The sequence below is a fragment of the Elgaria multicarinata genome, chromosome 8 (genome assembly GCF_023053635.1).
Source record: "Elgaria multicarinata webbii isolate HBS135686 ecotype San Diego chromosome 8, rElgMul1.1.pri, whole genome shotgun sequence".
Lineage (NCBI taxonomy): Eukaryota > Metazoa > Chordata > Lepidosauria > Squamata > Anguidae > Elgaria > Elgaria multicarinata.
This window is the reverse complement of record NC_086178.1, coordinates 82,386,734-82,406,653: the sequence shown is the minus strand read 5'-3', so window position 1 is coordinate 82,406,653 and position 19,920 is coordinate 82,386,734. Positions and strand designations below refer to the sequence as shown.

Here is a 19,920-nt window from a genome sequence, read left to right as displayed (position 1 = left end):
TATTTGCCCTGCCCCACCATTTTGTCAAAACTCATCAAAATCTGCTCAATGTAAGAAACAGCAGATGGTGTAATAAGGTATTAACAGAGTTCTATTTGCATCTGTTAGAAATTGAATTCTGTTGTTGCTAGGCAGAATTTCACTCAGAATTATGCTTAATACTTGCTTTCAAACCCTGATCACTGAAAGCCAAAGAATGGGGGCAATAATGGCACATCAGTAGCTAATTCTCACTTTGAAAGAAATGTTGTTAGAATTTTAAGTGACAACTATTGAGATTATTATAATACTGAGAAAAAGACATAAGGTGGTAATAGGTCTTGAAAACTTTGCTTCCAAAAGATGCTAAATAATGTCCTCTGTGTAATGTATTAGTTTGATTACTAAAGTAATTTCTTAGAAATCAAATCAATGTTAATAAAACAATCTCCCAAACCCTCTCAAAACTACAAAGTAGTGAATGAAAGAACATGAAGAGCAGTTAAGGAGTTGCGTTTTTCTGTGGGGAGAGGGGAGGTATTATTTTTTTGTAGATCAAGTTATAAACTAGTTAACAGATCTACCCTTGAGGGCCCTTTGTCTGGAACGGTCCTCTGTAGAGAACTTTCCCCTCAAAGTTATACTGACAAGAGGGGAGGCAACTCTAGACTTAATCCTAAGTGATGCCACCCAGGACCTAGATGTGAGAGTTGTTAAAACAGCTGGAAGCTGGAACTACAGTGCTATCAAATTTAATTTAATTTATATTTAAGCTGAAAACTGCATTTGACTTAAAAAGAGGAAACTTCCTTAAAATGAGCAAACTGCATAAAAGGAAGTTGAAAATGGGGAATCAAGAGGGTTAAATGCTACTCGAAATCATAAAAATAGAAGCTCAACTAGCGTGTATACCTCAGATCATAAAAGGTAGCACCAAGTCCAAGAAGTCACCAGCATGGTTAATGAGCAGCATCAAGGAAGCTATTACAGAAAAGAAAAAATCCTTCAGAAATTGGAAGTCTTCCTCAAATTCAAAGAACAAAAATGAATACAAATTTGCAAAAAGGAGATACTGTTTTGGATTTAAATTTGGATTTAACAGATTGTCTCGAATTACCAGAAGTTTTAGTTGTCCTGTGAAGTTTTCTGACAGCATTCAGGACAGACAAGAAAGACCCTGCTTCATGCAATGCATGATTATGGAATTCATTGCCACAACATGTGGCGCTTGCCATGAGATTTTGGGAAAGATGTTGCAAAAGAAGCAGACAGCACCGGTGTACATAGGCATACTGCCTCTGGTAGCATATAGCCATCAGGACTGGTAACCAACTCCCTCTGGCCCCTGTCTTCCAGAGTTTGAGACGCTGCAATATTCGACCTGCGATTGGTCCTTTTAAAACTTCTCTGAGTTGCCAAGGGCCTGTGCATGAAGGAGGGATGTTGGAGGTTGCCCATTTATCTCCATCTACCTGTGCCAACTTGCTTTCGGGCTTGTGAGCTCTTGGATCAGACCCTGACTTATTAGGAGAGTCATGCTTAGGTAACGTGCAGGATAGGTTCACCCTCTACCCCCCATTTCCTTCGCACACTTAGTTGAACTTGTTTATTGAGTTTTCTCTATCACCACAAGACCGCTGATCCCCAAGTAGCTCTGGTTACAGCCACTGTAGACCCCAGCGTGTGTATTAAGTTGGAATTTTGTACTAGTAGGCATGACTTTATAGTGCAACGCCCAGACTCTCTCTAATTGTGGCTGTCTTTCTGTCCATTCACTCCTTTTGCACACGCTTAGAATTTCATGCTCCTGAATAATTGAGCATCACCCACATATGTCACTCTTCAGCCTTGACTCCAGCACTTATGTGTATGTTAAATAGTACTAGTCCCAATGCAGTGCATGGGGGACAATGTAGTATATAGTTCTGTGTAGGAAAGCCACCCCCCTTTTTATTTGTCCATATTTATCCTATTGCCACAAGCTTTTAAAAGTACATTTTTACCAGATTATCCCTTATTATATATGAGTAGATGCTGCTAAGGAAAGCCTTTTTTTCTTTGCATGAGCCATGCTATTTCTTCATCAAAGCTTGTCCTTCCTTATTTGTTGCAAATTTTGCCTTAATGTTTTCCACTATTCTACCTTGGACAAAAGTTCAGCTGAGAGGTAAGTAATTACTTGCTAAGACTAGTTTTATTTAAATATTTTAATTAAAAACAACAATTTCACGCTGAGCTCTTTCAAACTCTAGTATCTCACCCCCATGAGTCATAGCTTTTTAATTTGTCAATCATGCCTTCTAATATTCATGCTCATGCAAATATTGCCAAAACTACACCACAAGAGGGAGGTATCAGCAAGTTTAAGGTAATTTCAAGGTTAATAAAGGTATGAAAAATGATCCCCCAGCCGAAGGATAATTCAGTGGTATGAAATCTTGACACTATGAGAGAAAAAACCCTGACAACTAGTTGGGAAGGGTAATAGAATAAAGTGTTTGCAGTGGGGGGGATGACAACTGGGTGCAAGGGAGACAGGAATGGAGCGGCTGGACAAAGAAGAAGAAGAAAGAAGAAGAGAGACATTGAAATAAAAAGGATCAACAACCATCTCGTCTGGATAGGTAGTTTCCTGGTTCACACTGAGAAGGTATTTTAAAATGTCCCTACAGACAAAAGTGAGAGCTGCCCATAGACTTCAATGGAGGAATAAAAGTTTTTAATGAAGCTGGGATTGGGAACAAATTTGTTCAGTCCTACTCCACCCTGCAACATTTTGTTGCAACAGCTCACTTGTTAATTTTAAAACATTCTTGGTCAGATATGCTGATGCAAATATTGATTTAAGAACATAAGAAGAGCCTTGCTGGATCAGACCAAAGGGTTCATCTAATCCAGCATTCTGTTCACATGACGGCCGACCAGCTGCAAACAGCAAATGCACAAGCCAGGACATGAGTACAACAGCACCCTCCCATCCATACTCCCCAGCAACTGGTGTACGTAGGACCAGTAGCCATTGATAGCCTTCTCCAGGGATTTATCTACCCCCCCCTTTTGAAACCATGTTGTGGTAGTGAATTCCATAGTTTAACTATGCACTCTGTGAAGAAGTACTTCCTTTTATCTGTTCTGAATCTCCCACCAGTCTGCTTCATGGTATGACCCTGGGTTCTAGTATTATGAGAGAAAGAAAAATGTCTCCCTATCCACATTCTCCACACCATACATGATTTAGCCTCTTGGTTACCCCCCTCCCCCTCCACGCTTTTCTGCTGATTAAGAATGTGGCCTTTTGATTTCTTCCATGGACACAACTCTGGGCTATTTCATGCTATGAGAACTGCTACTGCATTGGTGGATATCATGTTGTAATGGGAACAGCTGGAACTGTAGCAGAGGTGGGCTCATATGGAAAATAACCAGCTTATCCAGCCATTCCACAAGTCCCATACAGCGATGTTCTTCTGCTGACTATTATTATTATTATTAATAATATTAATATTTATTTGTATCCCGCCTTTTGCCCAATGCTGGGCCTCAAGGTGGCCTTACAAACTTTAAAACATACATGGGGGGGTATGCAAATATGCAAATCGATCATACAGAACTGACCCTACAAGTTGATTTTCAGAGAGGTGAGAGAGCTTTGATGCCTGTCACTCTGTTTTTGTGTTACTGCAGCGAAAACAACCTCTTAGGATCTGACTGCTTGTACATTTTGATGGCGATGTGAATGTTAAATTCAGCTGATCTCTTTCTGGAACAGCCCAAGCTCTGGTGGCAATTAGCCAAGGGAAAGTAAAACAGCAGCATGCAGTCAGTGTAAAACTTGCTTTGTCAGCAACAGGGGATCAAGTGGCATAAAAGCTGACTCAGTGACCATTACTGAGATTGCAGGAGGTGGGGAAGGGAGAATTTAACCTTTGCCTTCCCTGCTGTGGTCATGAGTGAAATTCCTCTTCTGAAGCTTGTAAATATTAAATAGAAAGCTGTGTTCAAGCTCCAGCTGGTGTACATATTGCGGGCTGTTGGTGATGTCTCAGCTACTAGAATGTAAAGGATGTTGAATTTTAAAATAATAGTTGCTTTGAAGACTAACATACAAACGAATAGCAAAGTCAAGTGCTGGGTTATGGCAACATGTACCTAAAACAAAGCTACTGAGAAAGGAGGAGGAGGCATCTCTATCAGCGGGGCTGGGATGCTCACGTCTATAGAAATAGATAAGCTATACATGTTGTGTGTGTGTGTGTGGGGACCTTCAGGGTAAAAAAAAACCCCTAACCCTTAGGACGATAAGGACTGGACATGCTCAGTGGCTACAGAGTATCTGCTGGGAGGGGGGTTGAAAACTGGGGGGGGGGAATGGAGTATCTGAAAGAAGGCAAGGAAAGTAGAAATACTGAAGAGGAGCAATCATTTTGCTACATCCCACTTATAGATGACATCCAATTGGAGATTAGAATCCAGAACAACAAAAGCTTGTGTTCCCTGAAGTGTTCTGAAGCCGGTATTTAGAAAGTACCATTTCCCCCCATGAGAATGATAGAATCTGCACTTGCAGGACTTCTGTCTTTCTCAATTTGCACACCTGCTTTCTCCAATCTGGTGCTCTCCACAACTCTGGGACTACAACTCCCAGAATCCAACAATTACAATTATGGGAGTTGTAATCCAAGACATCTGGAGTTGGTTCCAACCAGGTTGGGGATGGTTATTATAAAGGTAGAAAAATCATCATTCCGTTTTGGGGGATTAAATGAGCCAGCTAATCTTGTACAGGACTTGAATTCATTTAAGAGGTGTATAGCTCTTGCTGTAGCTAAGCTTCAGCTAATGGGAAGGATGGAAAGATTGACACTGTTCCTTGTTAGCTAGGCCGCCACAGTTCAATTCAACTAAGTAGTATTTCACATGCCCCTTTTTAGACAGACCATCTCTTTTCCCCTTCAAAATGACAAAACGTTGTTCAACGTTCTCTGTGGCATCAGTCCTTCAACTTATTTTTATTTCTGATCTCATCACTCAGATTCCAGAAAGACACCCTGCTTAGAAGCTTCGGATTGCCCTCAGCTGCATTGCAGTAAATTCAAACTGCTTTAGTATACTTAATTAGCAGCTGAGCATTTTCCACATAATTTTCAGCAATAAACTTTCCTTTTGTCCATCTCCTGCCAAGGGTGCTGGTATCATTGAAACGGAAAGTCTCCTGAACCTCATCTAAATAACAGCTGCATGTGATGCAAAAAAGCATGTCATCACCTGTAACAGTCAAGTAGACCTGCTCAATGTAAGTCCCACCTCCAAAGAATGAATAGGATATTGAGGTGTCCTCTTTTTACAGAGGACCATCTTCTATTTGAAGGGCTGGCCTGTCCAATTGCAGTTTAAAGAACCATCAGAACGGTTGGCCATCCCCAGGTGAGTACCTGGAGAGCAGGGTGGACAGGCAGGCACATCCATAGTCCCCCTGCCCTAGAGTGAGATGTAAATAGAAATACAGAACATGATAACGTTTCTAAATGTTACACTATACCTAAAAATGAGCATATGCAAACGTTATGAACATCATTGTCCTCTTTTTGGGCAATTCATAAGTGGCCACCCTAAATTCCAAACACCTGTCACTGGCAGCGCCCTCTTGGTGTAGGCGCATCTACAGCACACACAAGCCAATCAAAAGCAGCAGTGAGGGTGACATTTTGGCATTGTCTCTCCTTTCCTTGGATTCAGAAAGGTGGCAGCAGCCAACCAACCAGACCATGGTATGGCACACATCTAGCTAGTATCTACCTCAGGATGAACCTTTCTGGGAGAGGGAAAACCTTGACTGGTGTTGCTGCTTAACTCAGTGAGAAGTAGGGATTAGTAATGGTCAAGCAGCCCCAGATATATTTAGCACGGGTAATTTAATAATAAAAAAAACTGGGAAAAGGCCCTTATTTGATATCCAAGCTTGTTCAGAAATTTGTTCCCATCTGCTCATTAAATCACATGCAGTGCAATAGGGCCTGTGATGGTGGAGGCCTCCCTCACAAATTGCTTTTGCTGCTTATGAGTCCGAAGTCACTACCTTCACTTTTCCTAAAAATTATCTGGCTTCAATTTCTCATTGCAGAATTTCCTTTAGAACATTGCCGTGGTTTCTGACACCCCACATCAGACTCAATGAGAACTAGATTTTTCATGGCCAACAGGGCTGATAGAGTCCCTCAATGAAGCCAAAAGGAAGGGAACGAAGTGTTAAGGATACAAGATACCAGAGGATAACATAAGTCTCATTGATTTCAGTTGGTCTACTCATAAGTATGACTAAATCTGGATTCAAACCCAGGGTTGATAGGTGAAAAGGGAGGCGCTAGGCTTGGTTCAGAAGTAGTTTAGGAGACCAAAATATGCAAGTTCAGGTTGGGGAAGGGCTGTTCTAAACAAACAAAAAAAGAGTAGGTGGCCCTAAGTTGTTCATCATCAGTTCCCCACAGCCACCTCATATCATATTCTCCATCCTGTCCTCATAGTTTATCTGCTTTGAGAGAATTTCACTTGCACTTTCTGCCTCCTTAGGGAGGATGTGGCGTAAGGCTTGTGAGCCTTAATTCCCAATTTCCCTGCTTTTTAGTGCTTGGTTAAAAGCTCTAGAGCCGTAACATTTTGAAAACCGTAGGTTTTTTTGTTTAATGAATATACATACATACATGATACTAACAAAGATAGCAGCTCCTTTAGTACTAATTATTGTGTCTGTATTTGTCACAATCTAAGATAGACTGGTTGAAAGCTCAACAGCCATTAAACTGAGTAACATTAAGTGAACCAAATTCTTCAAGTTGATATTCCCAGGTTAATACTACACTACGTTACAGACTAGCTCTTAGGACTACTGAGATAAGGCAATATCTGGTAAGAGTCCTGGACTTAACATAGGAAACTGCCTTATACTGAGTCAGACTATGGGCCCATCTAGCTCAATATTGTCAACACTGACTGGCAGCAACTCCCCAGGCTTTCAGGCAGGATTCTTTCCTAGTCCTACCTGTAGATGCTGGAGATTGAACCTAGGACCTTATGCATGCAAAGCAGGTGCTCTACCACTAAACCAGAACCCCTCCCTTTAAACACAGGAATGCTATTAGCCCAGGATATTCAGTGAAGTGTCTCAATGGGAGCTAATAGCTAGATTTCTTCTCCATTCAGGACCATACTGGGATGGTCTGGATAGGGGGGGAAATGATCAGAGACAGGCATAGTGAGCGTATCTTCCCACCACCAGCTAATGTCAATGTAATCCAGACCTTTATGTGAAAATAATAGCAACTGCAGTTTTTAAAGTCAGGGAATGATACCGACTGGAAGACACAGAGTTTTGGGCTCTACAATATCTGGAAAATGCCTTCTGGTGGACCACCTTGCTCTGGAGACATGATAGCTTTCCCCAGCCAGCCATGCTGTGAACGTTCCAAAGACCTAAACACTTTTATTCAGTTGTACAAATTTATACTATGTTGAACTTAATACTGCAGAAGTGCAGAACATTGAACACTTGGGCCTATAGCTTCATGTTAAAAAAACCATAGAGTCACTCATATATTTTTGTTCAGTTATAAAGGAGGACATGTCCAACTATGCTATAGCAAAGCAAGCATGGCTGATCTGGACACGTTATTTTGATTGAAATTATGCTTCAAAGTCAATTCTAGCAGCTTTCCATTTTTCTCCACCCTCTTGTATCTATGTTCTCATGCCTATGTTATCAGTTATTATATGCATGTATAATGCTATCAGTGGCTTTCTGTTTGTAACCACCTTCTACTTCTGCTTGCATATGCTGGCAGGCAATCTCCTTCCTTTTCCTCCAAGAGCTGGTACAACTCAACCTGCTGAGCTACCGCTAGCTGAACTAAATGCTGGATTTGTGCCAACAGGCAGCTGTGAAAAACAAAACAAGCAAGGGGTGAAAAGGAGAGGGCTGCCTTATTTGCATGGTGCTTAGTAAGTTAGATCTACAAGCCTAATTATTTGCAAAGATTAATTAAGGGATAATGTTTGCTGTAGAGGAATATGAGGCAAGAAACAGCGTTTGCAGCTGATTAAAAGCTAAAGGCCAAGATGAGCAAAGCAATCAATGACTGCAAAAGTCATTTATTGCCTTGAAAAGGCCTCTGGCAGGGAGGGATGCTATTCTTGCTTGAAGACAAGGCAATTCACCCAGGGGATGAAGGGGAAGTAAGCATTCTATTTGCCTCTAAAGCAGCCAGACTGGACTTGTGCTAAGCAAACACATGAAACAACTAAACAAATTAAATAAGAGGAATAAGCCTAACTGTTCTTAGTTTATGGAATATCCCAATACAGCTCATATGTTGGGTTGAAGATGAAATGCCAGCATCAACAATTAAGCAGAAATGGAATATGAAATAGGAACTAGAGCTCACTGAGGGCCAAACTACATGTAACATTAATTGCATAGTATGCAGTTGAGCCTTATCTTATTGTCCAGAGTAAATGCATGTAACCCCAGTCCGAATCATGTCCGAAGTGCTCTGGGAGAGGATTTTTTGCTGCCCGAAATTCTCTCTTGAGGGATTAAAAAAGGAAAAAAAAAGTCTCCATTGACTCAATAGCTCTAGAAGAGCAAACAGGTGGGTGGGGGAGGCTTAATCCTACTCTCCTGATGCGCACTGGTCATATTCCAGATCGGGGCCATCCTATCAAGGATGTTTACTAGGATGCAAGTTGCACTTTTGACTCCATGAGACTTATTTACAGGGAAATGTGCAACAGGAAGCTGCATTCTACCAAGTCATACCATCGTTCTAGACAGCTTGGTACTGTCTACATTGACTGTCTACATTCCCGGGCAAGGTGCTTGAGCAGGTGGTTGCAGGACAACTCCAGGCACTCTTGAATGAAACGGATTATCTAGATCCATTTCAATCGGTTTTCAGGCCTGGTTTTGGAATGGAAACTGCCTTGGTCGCCCTGTGGGATGACCTCTGTCGGGAGAGAGACAGGGGGAGTGTGATCCTGTTGGTTCTCCTAGACCTCTCAGCGGCCTTCGATACCATTGACCATGGTATCCTTCTGGATAGGTTGTCTGAGCTGGGAGTTGGAGGTACTGCGTTGCAGTGGTTCCGCTCCTACTTGGATGGCCGATTCCAGAAGGTGGTGCTGGGGGATTATTGCTCTGTGCCATGGCACCTAAGCCATGGGGTTCCACAGGGCTCTATCTTATCCCCTATGCTGTTTAACATATACATGAAGCCGCTGGGGTAGGTTATCCGGAGATGTGGACTGAGGTGTCATCAATATGCAGATGATACCCAGCTCTACCTTTCATTTTCATCAAACCCAGGTGAGGCAGTGGCTGTTCTGAACCAGTGCCTGGGCACGGTAATGGACTGGATGAGGGCTAATAAACTGAAACTCAATCCAGACAAGACGGAGGTACTGTTAGCGGGTGGTTCTTCTGTCCGGCGAGGTGATGTTTGCCCTGTCCTGGACAGTGTTGCACTCCCCCTAAAGGATCAGGTCTGTAGTTTGGGGGTGCTCTTGGATCCAGAACTGTCACTTGAGGCACAGGTGAACTCAGTGGCAAAGAGCACCTTTTATCAGCTTAGGTTGATATACCAACTACGCCCTTATCTGGACAGAGATAGCCTAGCTACAGTTATCCATGCTCTGATAACCTCTCGTTTGGATTACTGCAATGCGTTATACGTGGGGCTGCCTTTGAAAACGGTCCGGAAACTTCAACTGGTGCAAAACAGGGCAGCCCGTTTACTAACAGGGACTGGCCTACGAGACCACATTACGTCAGTCCTTTTCCAGCATCATTGGCTGCCAGTCCAGGCCCGGGCCCGATTCAAAGTGCTGGTATTAACATTTAAAGCCCTAAACAGCTTGAGGCCAGGTTATCTGAAGGAACGCCTCCTCCCATATGTACCTGCCCGGACCCTAAGGTCATCCTCAGGGGTCCTTCTCTGTGAGCCCCTGCCAAAGGAAGTGAGACATGTGGCTACCAGGAGCAGGGCCTTCTCTGCTGTGGCACCCTGGCTGTGGAATGAGCTCCCTAAGGAGGTTCGCTTGGCACCTACATTATATGCTTTTAGACGCCAGGTGAAGACCTTTTTATTCTCCCAACATTTTAACAATCTATAAATTTTAAATAACATGGTTTTAAATTTGTAATTTTGCATTGCTGCTGTTTTTATCTGGTTGAGCTTTTATATTGTATTTTATATTATGGTTTTATACTGTTGTTTTATACTTTTAATGTTTTTAATTTTTGTGAACCGCCCAGAGAGCTCCGGCTATTGGGCGGTATAGAAATGTAATAAATAAATAAATAAATAGTTAGGGGTCTTTCCTAGCCCAACCTGAATTGGAGATGCCTGGGACCCTGTTGAACCTGGGACCTTTGTCAGATGTAACTTTTGTCACCATTATGTGTGAATGGGTTCATAGTTTTGCCACCAGTGCTAAGGATTAGCAAGCCAGCCAATTCCAAAAACTGTTGGAAGTATTTACAGTTTCTATAAATAGCCAGAGATTTCAATTGTCACTGCCAGCAGCTGTAAAGGACAGCAAGGGAGAACATGACCAAATAAACTCATCATTTCTAAACTCACTGCCAATGATCAGTTCTTGCTGAAATGAAGTGATAAGGGAGAGGTAGCACTGTGTACAATGGGAACTCAACCAAGATGACTTTTTAAGTATATGTAAACTCCAACCCTTCTCTTGTACCCTTTTTCCAGGTGTGTGTTGATAGTAGTACTTGGAACAATTCAGGGATGTAGAGAAAGATCATTTGTATTTGTCATAAAAGACTAAATCTCAATAAAATTACATTTATAAAGCACACATTTTATATACACAAATTCTGACAAAAGTAAGCCAGTTGTGAACAATGCATATTCTTATGTTGCAATCAGAAAGAATTTTTATCATAAATGTTCATATGATGCTGTATTAGCCTGTGAGGACAGGCAGGATATATACTATACTGATATTAAAATCCTCTGCTAGAACAGCCAGGATCCATAAGCCAGGATAAATTTCCGTCAGTTCACTTTTCCTCAGACATGCAGTGGAAAAGCTAGATCACACAAGCAAGGGAAACATTTATTTTAATTTACAATTTATTTACAATATTTATATACGGCTCCCATCCCAGCTGTGTTTCCCCATACAAACTATTCATTAATCTAAAGAAATTTCATTTTATTTTTCTTCCATGCAGCTGTAGAGTTTATGACTTGAAGTTGTAGAAAGAACTACATGCAACATGTAAGGGGCTGATTAATGCCAGTTTGGCTTTTTTATTTTCTTTTTTTACGGAATGCTAGTTCAATGTTACAATATGGCAGTTCATATATCTACCGAAATATGACACATGTTCATTCATATTTGAGTGCTGCAAAACAATCCTGCTCCATAAGCCAACATTTTTTCCTCTTAAAAAAAATCAAAACATTGTTGAGGTCTCGTGGCTAATCAAGTTCTGATACTGAAGTGCACAGCAAACCTTAGTTATGACATCTATACATATATTCTATGTATGTATTTAGACAGCTTATGTAGGTTTGTCTTTAATATACTTAGAAAATTGTGTACGCATTTGGTACAGACATGCACATCTATGCACAGACATGTCACTACTGACTCCCTTTTAGAAGAGACTCTTTTTTTTAAAAAAATGTACAACTATTGTTATTCTTAATTTTTTTATAGCCTAAAATTTCTATTACATGATTTCAGCTCAAATACTTCATTCCCTCTGATGCAGTGTAGGCATTTCTAAGTAGAGTCAGTTCTTTCCAATGTTAGACTAAGTCCCATTCATTTCAATGGATCTACTCTAAGTAGGACTAACATTGGATACAATCCAATGTTTATATCTAGATCCCTAAATAAAGCATTTCCCCTTTTCCATTTAAGGGGTTCATGCACTAGTGCATTAGAGAGTCTTTCCACCATGGATTCTCAATTTTATAAGATCTATTGCTGGAAAAGCTCTGTTTATATATTTTCTCTTTTAGTTACAAAAAATATAGGATTGAAACCTACTGCATACTTGGATCTCTGAACTGGGCTATGTTCTAGCCATATATTTATATGTATATATACATACACACACACTCACCCATATTTACATACACACACACACACAAATTTAAAAATGGCACCCCTCTAAACAGGATGCGGAAATGGCCTAAAGTTGGCCATTGTCTGTAATTCCTATTAAAAAGTCAACTGCTCTGAAAATGCCAGATGACTAAAGAGCACCACATACTTAAATATATAAAGGTGGGAACATTAATACTTGGAAGTTTCATTTAATTCCCCAATATTCTTCCAGGATGGTAGGGTTTGCCATTACGTCAACGTACATCCTGAAATGAACTAAACATCACTCGATCTGATTAAACCGAACATTTGTAAAGTGTACCATTGAAGCAAGCTAGATTTAAAAGAACAAAGTACTCAAAACAATCTGTACAAGTTATTGTAGCTTCAGAAAAGAGGGAGTGACAAGACATATTTCAGAAAGAGAAGTAACACTTATCAACATGTGCAAAACCTGCTGGAGGTTTTATTTTCTATCGAGTCAGAATTCATAGTTATTCTGAAAATTCAGAACTATCTTATAGTTTGTTTTTTACAATGCAAATATTTAAGACTTAGCTATCCAGAAGTGAAGGTGGCTGCTCTAGTCCATACATCAGCCATTCCTCATATTTCTTCCACAAGTATATTTACATGTTATACTAGGAGTCCACTAAAAATGCTTTGAAATTTGCTGAATATCAGCTGAAAATGCCAGCCATTGTATTAAGAATGATTATTTGAGTGAGTGCATAAACTTTTCAAGGCTATATTCCGAGTCATACTGTTCTTGATCCCAAAGGTCTCCAAGATTTTCAAGAACTGACTTCATACTTGTTTTTCCAGCAGAAGTAGCACCATCTAATTTTTCCATTTTTCCATCCTGGAATATATTGTAGGGAAAGGAGGGAGGCGGAAAAAAAGAAAGAGAAAGCAAATTAAGCCCTGTGTGTTCATGATTATGGGAATAATATGGAAATCAACACTTAAACAAATGCAACAATTCTAACATGGTTTGTACATTACAAGATATGATAGGCAGAAACAAGGGGGCATTTATGTTTCTCTCCTCATCACATATACTTAATGGGAGACATCTATCATCAAGGGGAAATGGCTATAATTGCTGTTCAAATTTTACCAAACTTCATGGACTAATCAAAATCAAAACAATTTCTCTACCTTTAATTTTTCATTTCCAGATTAGCTATGAGCTATTCTTTACCTTGTCAAGAGTGAAGAGATCAAGAAGCTGATCTGTCCCCATGCTTTGTAGACTAGTATTCTCTTGGCTAATCACTGTATTTGCAATATTCATTTTGAACTTCTGCAGACCCATTATTTTTTCTTCCAAGGTTCCCCTTGTTATCAAGCGATAAACATTAACAACTCGTTTCTGCGGGAAATAATATTTGTGATAATTTTATATACAGATGCCAGCCATAAGAAACCACCAAATGGCAAGAGAAAACACAGAAGACATTTCAGGGGCAATTACCTGTGCAATTACACCAAGATGGAAACAATAAAGAAATACTTTCTTTGCTAGATGATTGTGGATTTTCACGGTGCTTTCATTGATGTCTTGAACAGCAATTCACTGCATAAGAATACCAGTCTTGCTCAACTCAAAGCAGACTAATGAGGATTTTAAGGAGTAGAGAAGAAATGGCAAGACCTTTTTTTATACAAAAATACCAACTTTCCCAAGCGGATTTTTGGGTACTAAAGAGACTGATGAATAGTAAATGTCTAATTTTTGACAGGGTAAAAAGTAGACACAGTAGGAACTTGAAGAGGCTGAAAGAGATTTGTGGAAAGTACAGAGCTCCTATCTTCCATTCCTCTTTGTTAGCTAGTCTGCTCTAATGGTTTCCTGATTTGTTTGTCAAGCGTCTCCCATTATTTTATAATGTAATGCTTATAAACAGAAAGTACAAATACTGAGTGATGCTGCTCACGTGTGGCATTGGTTTTGGAAGCTTTAACCAAGAAGTTTTAACTGATCCTGAATCAACAGCAATTTATTTTTTACCTGTCCGATACGATGTGCTCGATCCATTGCTTGGAGGTCTTTCATTGGATTCCAGTCATGTTCAACAAACACCACTGTGTCCGCTCCAGTTAAGTTAAGACCCAGTCCACCAACATGAGTGGTAAGCAAGAGTACGTCTATAGATGGGTCATTGTTAAACCTGTGCAAGGAAAACAGACTAAAATTTACTTGGTTATACACACAGATACAGAGCTTGCACCAACAGTAGTGACTGAAGCAAGGCTGGGGGTGGGAAAAAGGAAGCGAGAGAAAGCACAGGATCAAACATTGGACTGAAATAAAAACCGACCACAACTTTATTGCTTCCAGATATTTTGGTGTTGCATGGGCAGGAATGAGTCTACCCCAAAATAGCCAATTTGTCAACAGTGGTACCCTAGCCTGTCTGTTTGTTGGGGGTGGGGAGGGGGAAAAGAGGTAAGGACAGCTTAACATGGTCAATTGTATGAGCGGCTTCTACCGCCCATCACTAAGGTGGGCTGTCAGCTTATGGCCCTCCAGCTGTTTTTGCCTACAAGTCCTATCATTTCCTACCATTGGCTATACTGGCTAGGGCTGATAGGAGATGTAGGCCAAAACTTCTGGAGGACCACATTGCCCACACTTTATATCCTGTCTTGTCAACTACTGACTGACTCACAGTCCATAACACACAAGAAGCCAGCCTGGCATAGGAAGAAGGGTAGGCCACATTGTGGGCTCAGGGCCCAATTTATAGCTCAGGAGTAGACCAGAGGGAGAGAAGTAGCCACTCTATCTGGTTCTGTTTATGCTCCAGGCTACCTAGCACAGAATGGGATGTTGGGCTTACTATGTTCCTTCTCATTTGGTGTGTGGAAGTATCCCAGATAGATTATCTCCTACTCATCCAGAAGACAGGGGATCATGTTACTTAGCTCTTTGTACTAAGGATGCTCCTACCCAGTTCAATACCATGGCCAAGCATATGACAGAAAACTAAAGCATGTTCTCCCTCCATCATAACACAGCCACCTTAGATACTTCTCACACGAAACAGGGAATGTTGGTGCTTACTGTCAAGGTTCCTTCTGGACTGCCATGCAGAGGTATCCAAGACCAACCCCTCACTAATATTCAGTGGCTATTTTCCTTCCTTTTTTCATCTGGGGATTTAGCCCCTCGCACGTCAAAATCTTATTCAGTACAGCTTCATAAGAGGCTTTCATGACTCCAGGGCCTTCTCTCACAACTCACGCCACCTTTTAGTTTAATCTTTTGTAACTATATGTTGCTGTGGGTTGCACACACAGCACTCAAAATATAGATACATTTAATTTGTGACAGGTGTGTTCAGCTTAAGTCCTGGGAGACATAAGATCTTTAATATTTTCCACCCTCTGATGATGTCCCTCCAGAAGATTTCTTAGAGACTCATGATGGATCTTTTCCTGGAGGCGAGGAGGGTGTTTGCCTTGTACAGGACTGTAAATATTCTCACAGTAAAAGACGGCCCAAAAAGCAGGGCTCAATTTTGGTAGTGGTTCTGCTTGTAAAAGAACCTGAGCAGTTTGTGATGATTGGTGTAGATCAGAACATGTAGATATACTTCTATAAAATCTACCGGGGTGGGTGGGGTGGAATCCCCCAGCTGCAGAGCTTCCATGCTGATGGACAATCTCTATGTGGAACTTGCAGTATACTATGAACTTGTTCAAACACTTTAGGTCTAGGATCACTCTGAAATTTCCTCCATTCTTGGTGACTATGAAGAAAATTGAGAATATGACTGAAAATCTGTCTGCAGAGGGGACTGATTCTATCAATCTGATCTCCAAGAAATGAGAGATGGGTTAGTTCTTTTTTCCCTATTGATCTGGAAATCAGGGATGGGCAAAACTTGTTTCTGATGATCTGTTAAGTGGTATATATATTTTTATTATTAATTATCTTTCTCGCTCATGGCAGTTTTTCTAGACAGACATGACGGGCATTGTAAAGTCATTCTGTCTTTTCCAGATTCAGGAATTTCCTGACAATTGAGCATGTTTTAAGTATGACTGCTTTCTGGATGATGATGATGATGATGGATGATTCTGCCTATCCTCCAATACTGGGAGTCAAGGCTGCTAAGAACCAATGGTCAAGGCTGTTTCTGTTGGAGGAAAGGCCTTTATTTCTAGATAGGAATTTAGGCTTTAACCAGGATAGCCTGTCACTTCTGTAGTGTCCTGAAGAAATCACTGAAGCTTAGATTGATCTAAGGTAGGGTTCTGAATAAGGTTCTTTGGAAGCTCTGGAAAAACTGGAGGAGACTGAAACCACTCTGAAAGCAAGGGCCCTTCTTAGCACCACACCTGTTTTTGTTTTGCCAGTTTTTAATCTTTAGGGAGAATGGCTTCTGAGAGAGGAGCAGCAACTGGAACATTGACTAGGGGACTTAAGATCATCCATAGCTGATCGTGTCAGAGCAGGAGTGGGCAACCTTTGATAGACATTTGGCCTACAATTCCCAACCTAGCCAATGGTGAGGGATCATGGGAGTTGATGGAAGGACACAGCTTGTCCATCCCTATGTTAGGACTAATGTTTCTGTGCAAACATTATTGGCTCTCTTACAGTTTAACAGTGTGGACAATTCAAGACTTGAATATCTTGTTGTATGACGCAGGGAAAGTCAGTCTTTTGTGATGCTCTGGATTTTGGAAGAACTGAAGTCTTTCTGGTCACACAATTTGCTCCTGGCTGGGTGACCATAAGCCTAAGGAACACATAGCCTTGAACAGGAGGTGCAAGAAGACATCACTATTGAATTACTGAGGTGTCTGGGGTTCCTCTATGGCAGACGCAGAACATTTCTGTCCTCCTCATTTGAACGAAACACATACCATGCTACGATGTGACACACTATTTGACCCTTCCCTAGATTATATGGATTTTTCTTGAGTGCAGGTGGCGAGGATCAGCTGAATCATTGCCAGATTTGTGGGAAGAATGGGAGACAGTAATACCAGGAAGCTTAATTTTAGATGTGGTCTCTGAATCCTTCTTTCCCTCTGCTCCAGGGGACCGAGGAAACAGAGAACTCAGAAGATGAGGGAGAATGTCTATGCGTCTCATGGGAGTTCTTATGTCCCCTTTTAACAAGCAGCTGATCAGTAATATCACTGGCTATAGGCTCCTTCATCCTTGCATGAATTGATTTTCCAAGAGGAAGAAAGGAAAACCAGAATTTGCTATCTGGGGGGCGGCAGGAGATGGAGGAGTCCCCTCCTGCTGTAAAGACGCTTGAAAATCTGTTGCGGAGCAGGAATGATCTAAGACACCCTTCTGCCATTGAGAAGTTACTGGGGTTGCATCCAGTGCTCTGGTTTGCCATCTAGTGGTATACTGGAGGAATGCTTTTATCTTCAATAAAACCTAATGGCATCACAGCTGAGATGCCTCAGCAGGAGAAAGCGAGAGCCGGAACATGGGTGCTACTTCTTCCTGTCTGACATTTTCAGTCTCTGCCAGAAGTAGGGATACCAAAATTGGGCAAAGAATACTGCACTTTCAATTATGATCTGCGGACACCACAAAGAATGGAGATAGACGCTTCAATTGCACCACTGCTGTTTGTTTACTTCGGGCTGAGAAGACTCAGAAGAAGGAATTTCCTTGGCAGTCTGCCGAGTTGGAGATTATTGCCTTTCCTGCCTAATAGCTCTAATGCATGTCTCTTTATTCTTTGAAGATTTGCTTCCCCATTGGCAGCATGTAAAGTAGGAACAGAAAAAAGCAAGGACAGGAGAAAATTAAGGAAGTGGGGGGTTTGTGTTTAAAAAAAGATTAGAGAGGAAAATCTAAGGTTCCTGGATTCCAAGAAGAAGGGGAGAAGGAAAAGAGAGTGATCTTGCACTGCTCCTGATCACAGGCACGGAAGAACGGGATAGGAGCTTCCTCTGGGAGAGCACAGCACAAAAAGCTAAGTCACATGATTCCCTGCTTTCTGAGCAAAGAGGAGGGAAACCCTTCTTGGAAATCTCCCACCTCAAATTGAGAACCAACTGGCCTGCAGGCAGGGCTTGTGTGTGGCTAGCCATGGACCAAGTTGCATGCTGCCAGCCAGTCAGCCAGGCCATTGCCTAAATACCCTACATCCTTCTTTCTTCTGCCCCGGGGAGAGGGGCAATAGGACACTTCCACTTACGTTGATGGGGAACTAGACATATATCAATGCCATAAACCACGCTTGGCAAACTAGGCACGGTCTCCAGAGGTGTTAGGCTACAGCACCCATCACTCCAGCCATGCAATCAGCTGGAGGACCCCAGGTTGGGGAAGGCTGTATTTAAGCAAGCCTTGAATGAGAAGCACACCTACGCTTGATACTGTATTCTCAAAGGAGCTGTGAGGATATGGGCAGAGTGTTGGCAAGGCCAGAAGAGATCAGGCATCCTAAGGGCAATTGGAATGGCCCTGAAGCCCTATAATGGAGTGCAGCTCCAAGTTTGTATCCGTCAGTAGCTCTGACAGCAAGGGGACAGACTTGAAGAGTCCAGCATCACTGGCTAAGCCAGAAGGACACATTTGCTAACATTAAAAAAAGCGTTTGTACAACAGTAGCTAGAGCAGATTGACAATGGAACCAATTGCCTAGGGAGGCGGTGGCTCTCCCACACTAGAGGCCTTCAAGAGTCAGCTGGACAACCACCTATCAGGTACGCTTTAAGGTGGATTCCTGCACTGAGCAGGGGGTTGGACTCAATGGCCTTATAAGCCCCTTCCAACTCTGCTATTCTATGATTCTATGAAATGATTCAACTGTAGCGGCCCTTGCTATCTTTTACTTTCATAACCATATTCAGCGGATGCAAGTGACCTTAAAACCCATTAGCAACTACTGAAGTTTGGAAGCCACACAACATACTTTCAAAAGAAAGTCAGCGCTATTAAAAGCCACTTGCCTTTCTACACAATATACTACTCGTGAATGCCCTAAACTAAATAAAAATCAGCATCAATAAAATCTGAATTCTGTGACCTGTAAAACTGTACAGATTAGCATAATTCTCTTAATTTGCATTTTTAGCTCTGGGAAGCCCCCAATGAAAATCTCCTGTGTTTCAGCAACAAGGGGAGTCCAAGGGCAGGAACCGTTCTGTTAGAAAGTAGCTGACGTTGGCTTTACCGTGAAACGATGGAATGCCTCTGACCAGCAGGTATGCTGCCATCCAATCGCAGATAGGTAATGGAGGGTAAGTGGGGCTTGAGAAGGTCATGTTCTACTATATCCAGCATGCTCTTGAGTTGACAGAAGATAAGTATCCTGTGTTGGGCAACGATGGTTTCTGTGCCACTTTCTGAGGAACCGCCATTGCCTAAGCCACAATCCAGCAGCAACTTAAAAGACCAAATATAAAAGCAGTCAGTCAGATACTGAACTTAGCTAGGGTGACCATATGAAAAGGAGAACAGGGCTCCTGTATCCTTAACAGTTGTATTGAAAAGGGAATTTCATCAGATGCCATTTGGATGCATGCAGCACCTGGTGAAATTCCCTCTTCATCACAACAGTTAAAGCCACAGGAGCCCTGTCCTCTTTTGTATCTGATTACGCTAGGCAGAATTCCTGCAACTTTAACTGTTGTGATGAAGAGGGAATTTCACCAGGTGCGACATGCATACAAATGACACCTGCTGAAATTTCCTTTTCTATGCAACTGTTAAAGATACAGGAGCCCTGTCCTCCTTTTCATATGGTCACCCTAACTTAGCAAGCTGACATTCTCCACTCAAGGCTACTTGATATGATTTCATCCACTGGGGATGAA

The 19,920-nt window shown here is 41.6% G+C and overlaps 1 protein-coding gene across 1 annotated transcript in view; it reads right to left on the bottom strand.

Moving 5' to 3' along the window:
* Positions 1-11,149: 11,149 nt before the first annotated feature.
* BTAF1 (B-TFIID TATA-box binding protein associated factor 1) overlaps positions 11,150-19,920 on the bottom strand; it is a 65,901-nt gene continuing 57,130 nt past the window's right edge. The window contains exons 35-38 of the mRNA XM_063132866.1: positions 19,278-19,489; positions 14,126-14,285; positions 13,316-13,486; positions 11,150-12,973 (exon numbers count right to left, since the gene is read on the bottom strand). Of these exons, the coding sequence (XP_062988936.1) occupies positions 12,827-12,973; positions 13,316-13,486; positions 14,126-14,285; positions 19,278-19,489 (690 nt within the window). The 3' untranslated portion in view covers positions 11,150-12,826. The remainder of the gene's footprint in view (positions 12,974-13,315; positions 13,487-14,125; positions 14,286-19,277; positions 19,490-19,920) is intronic.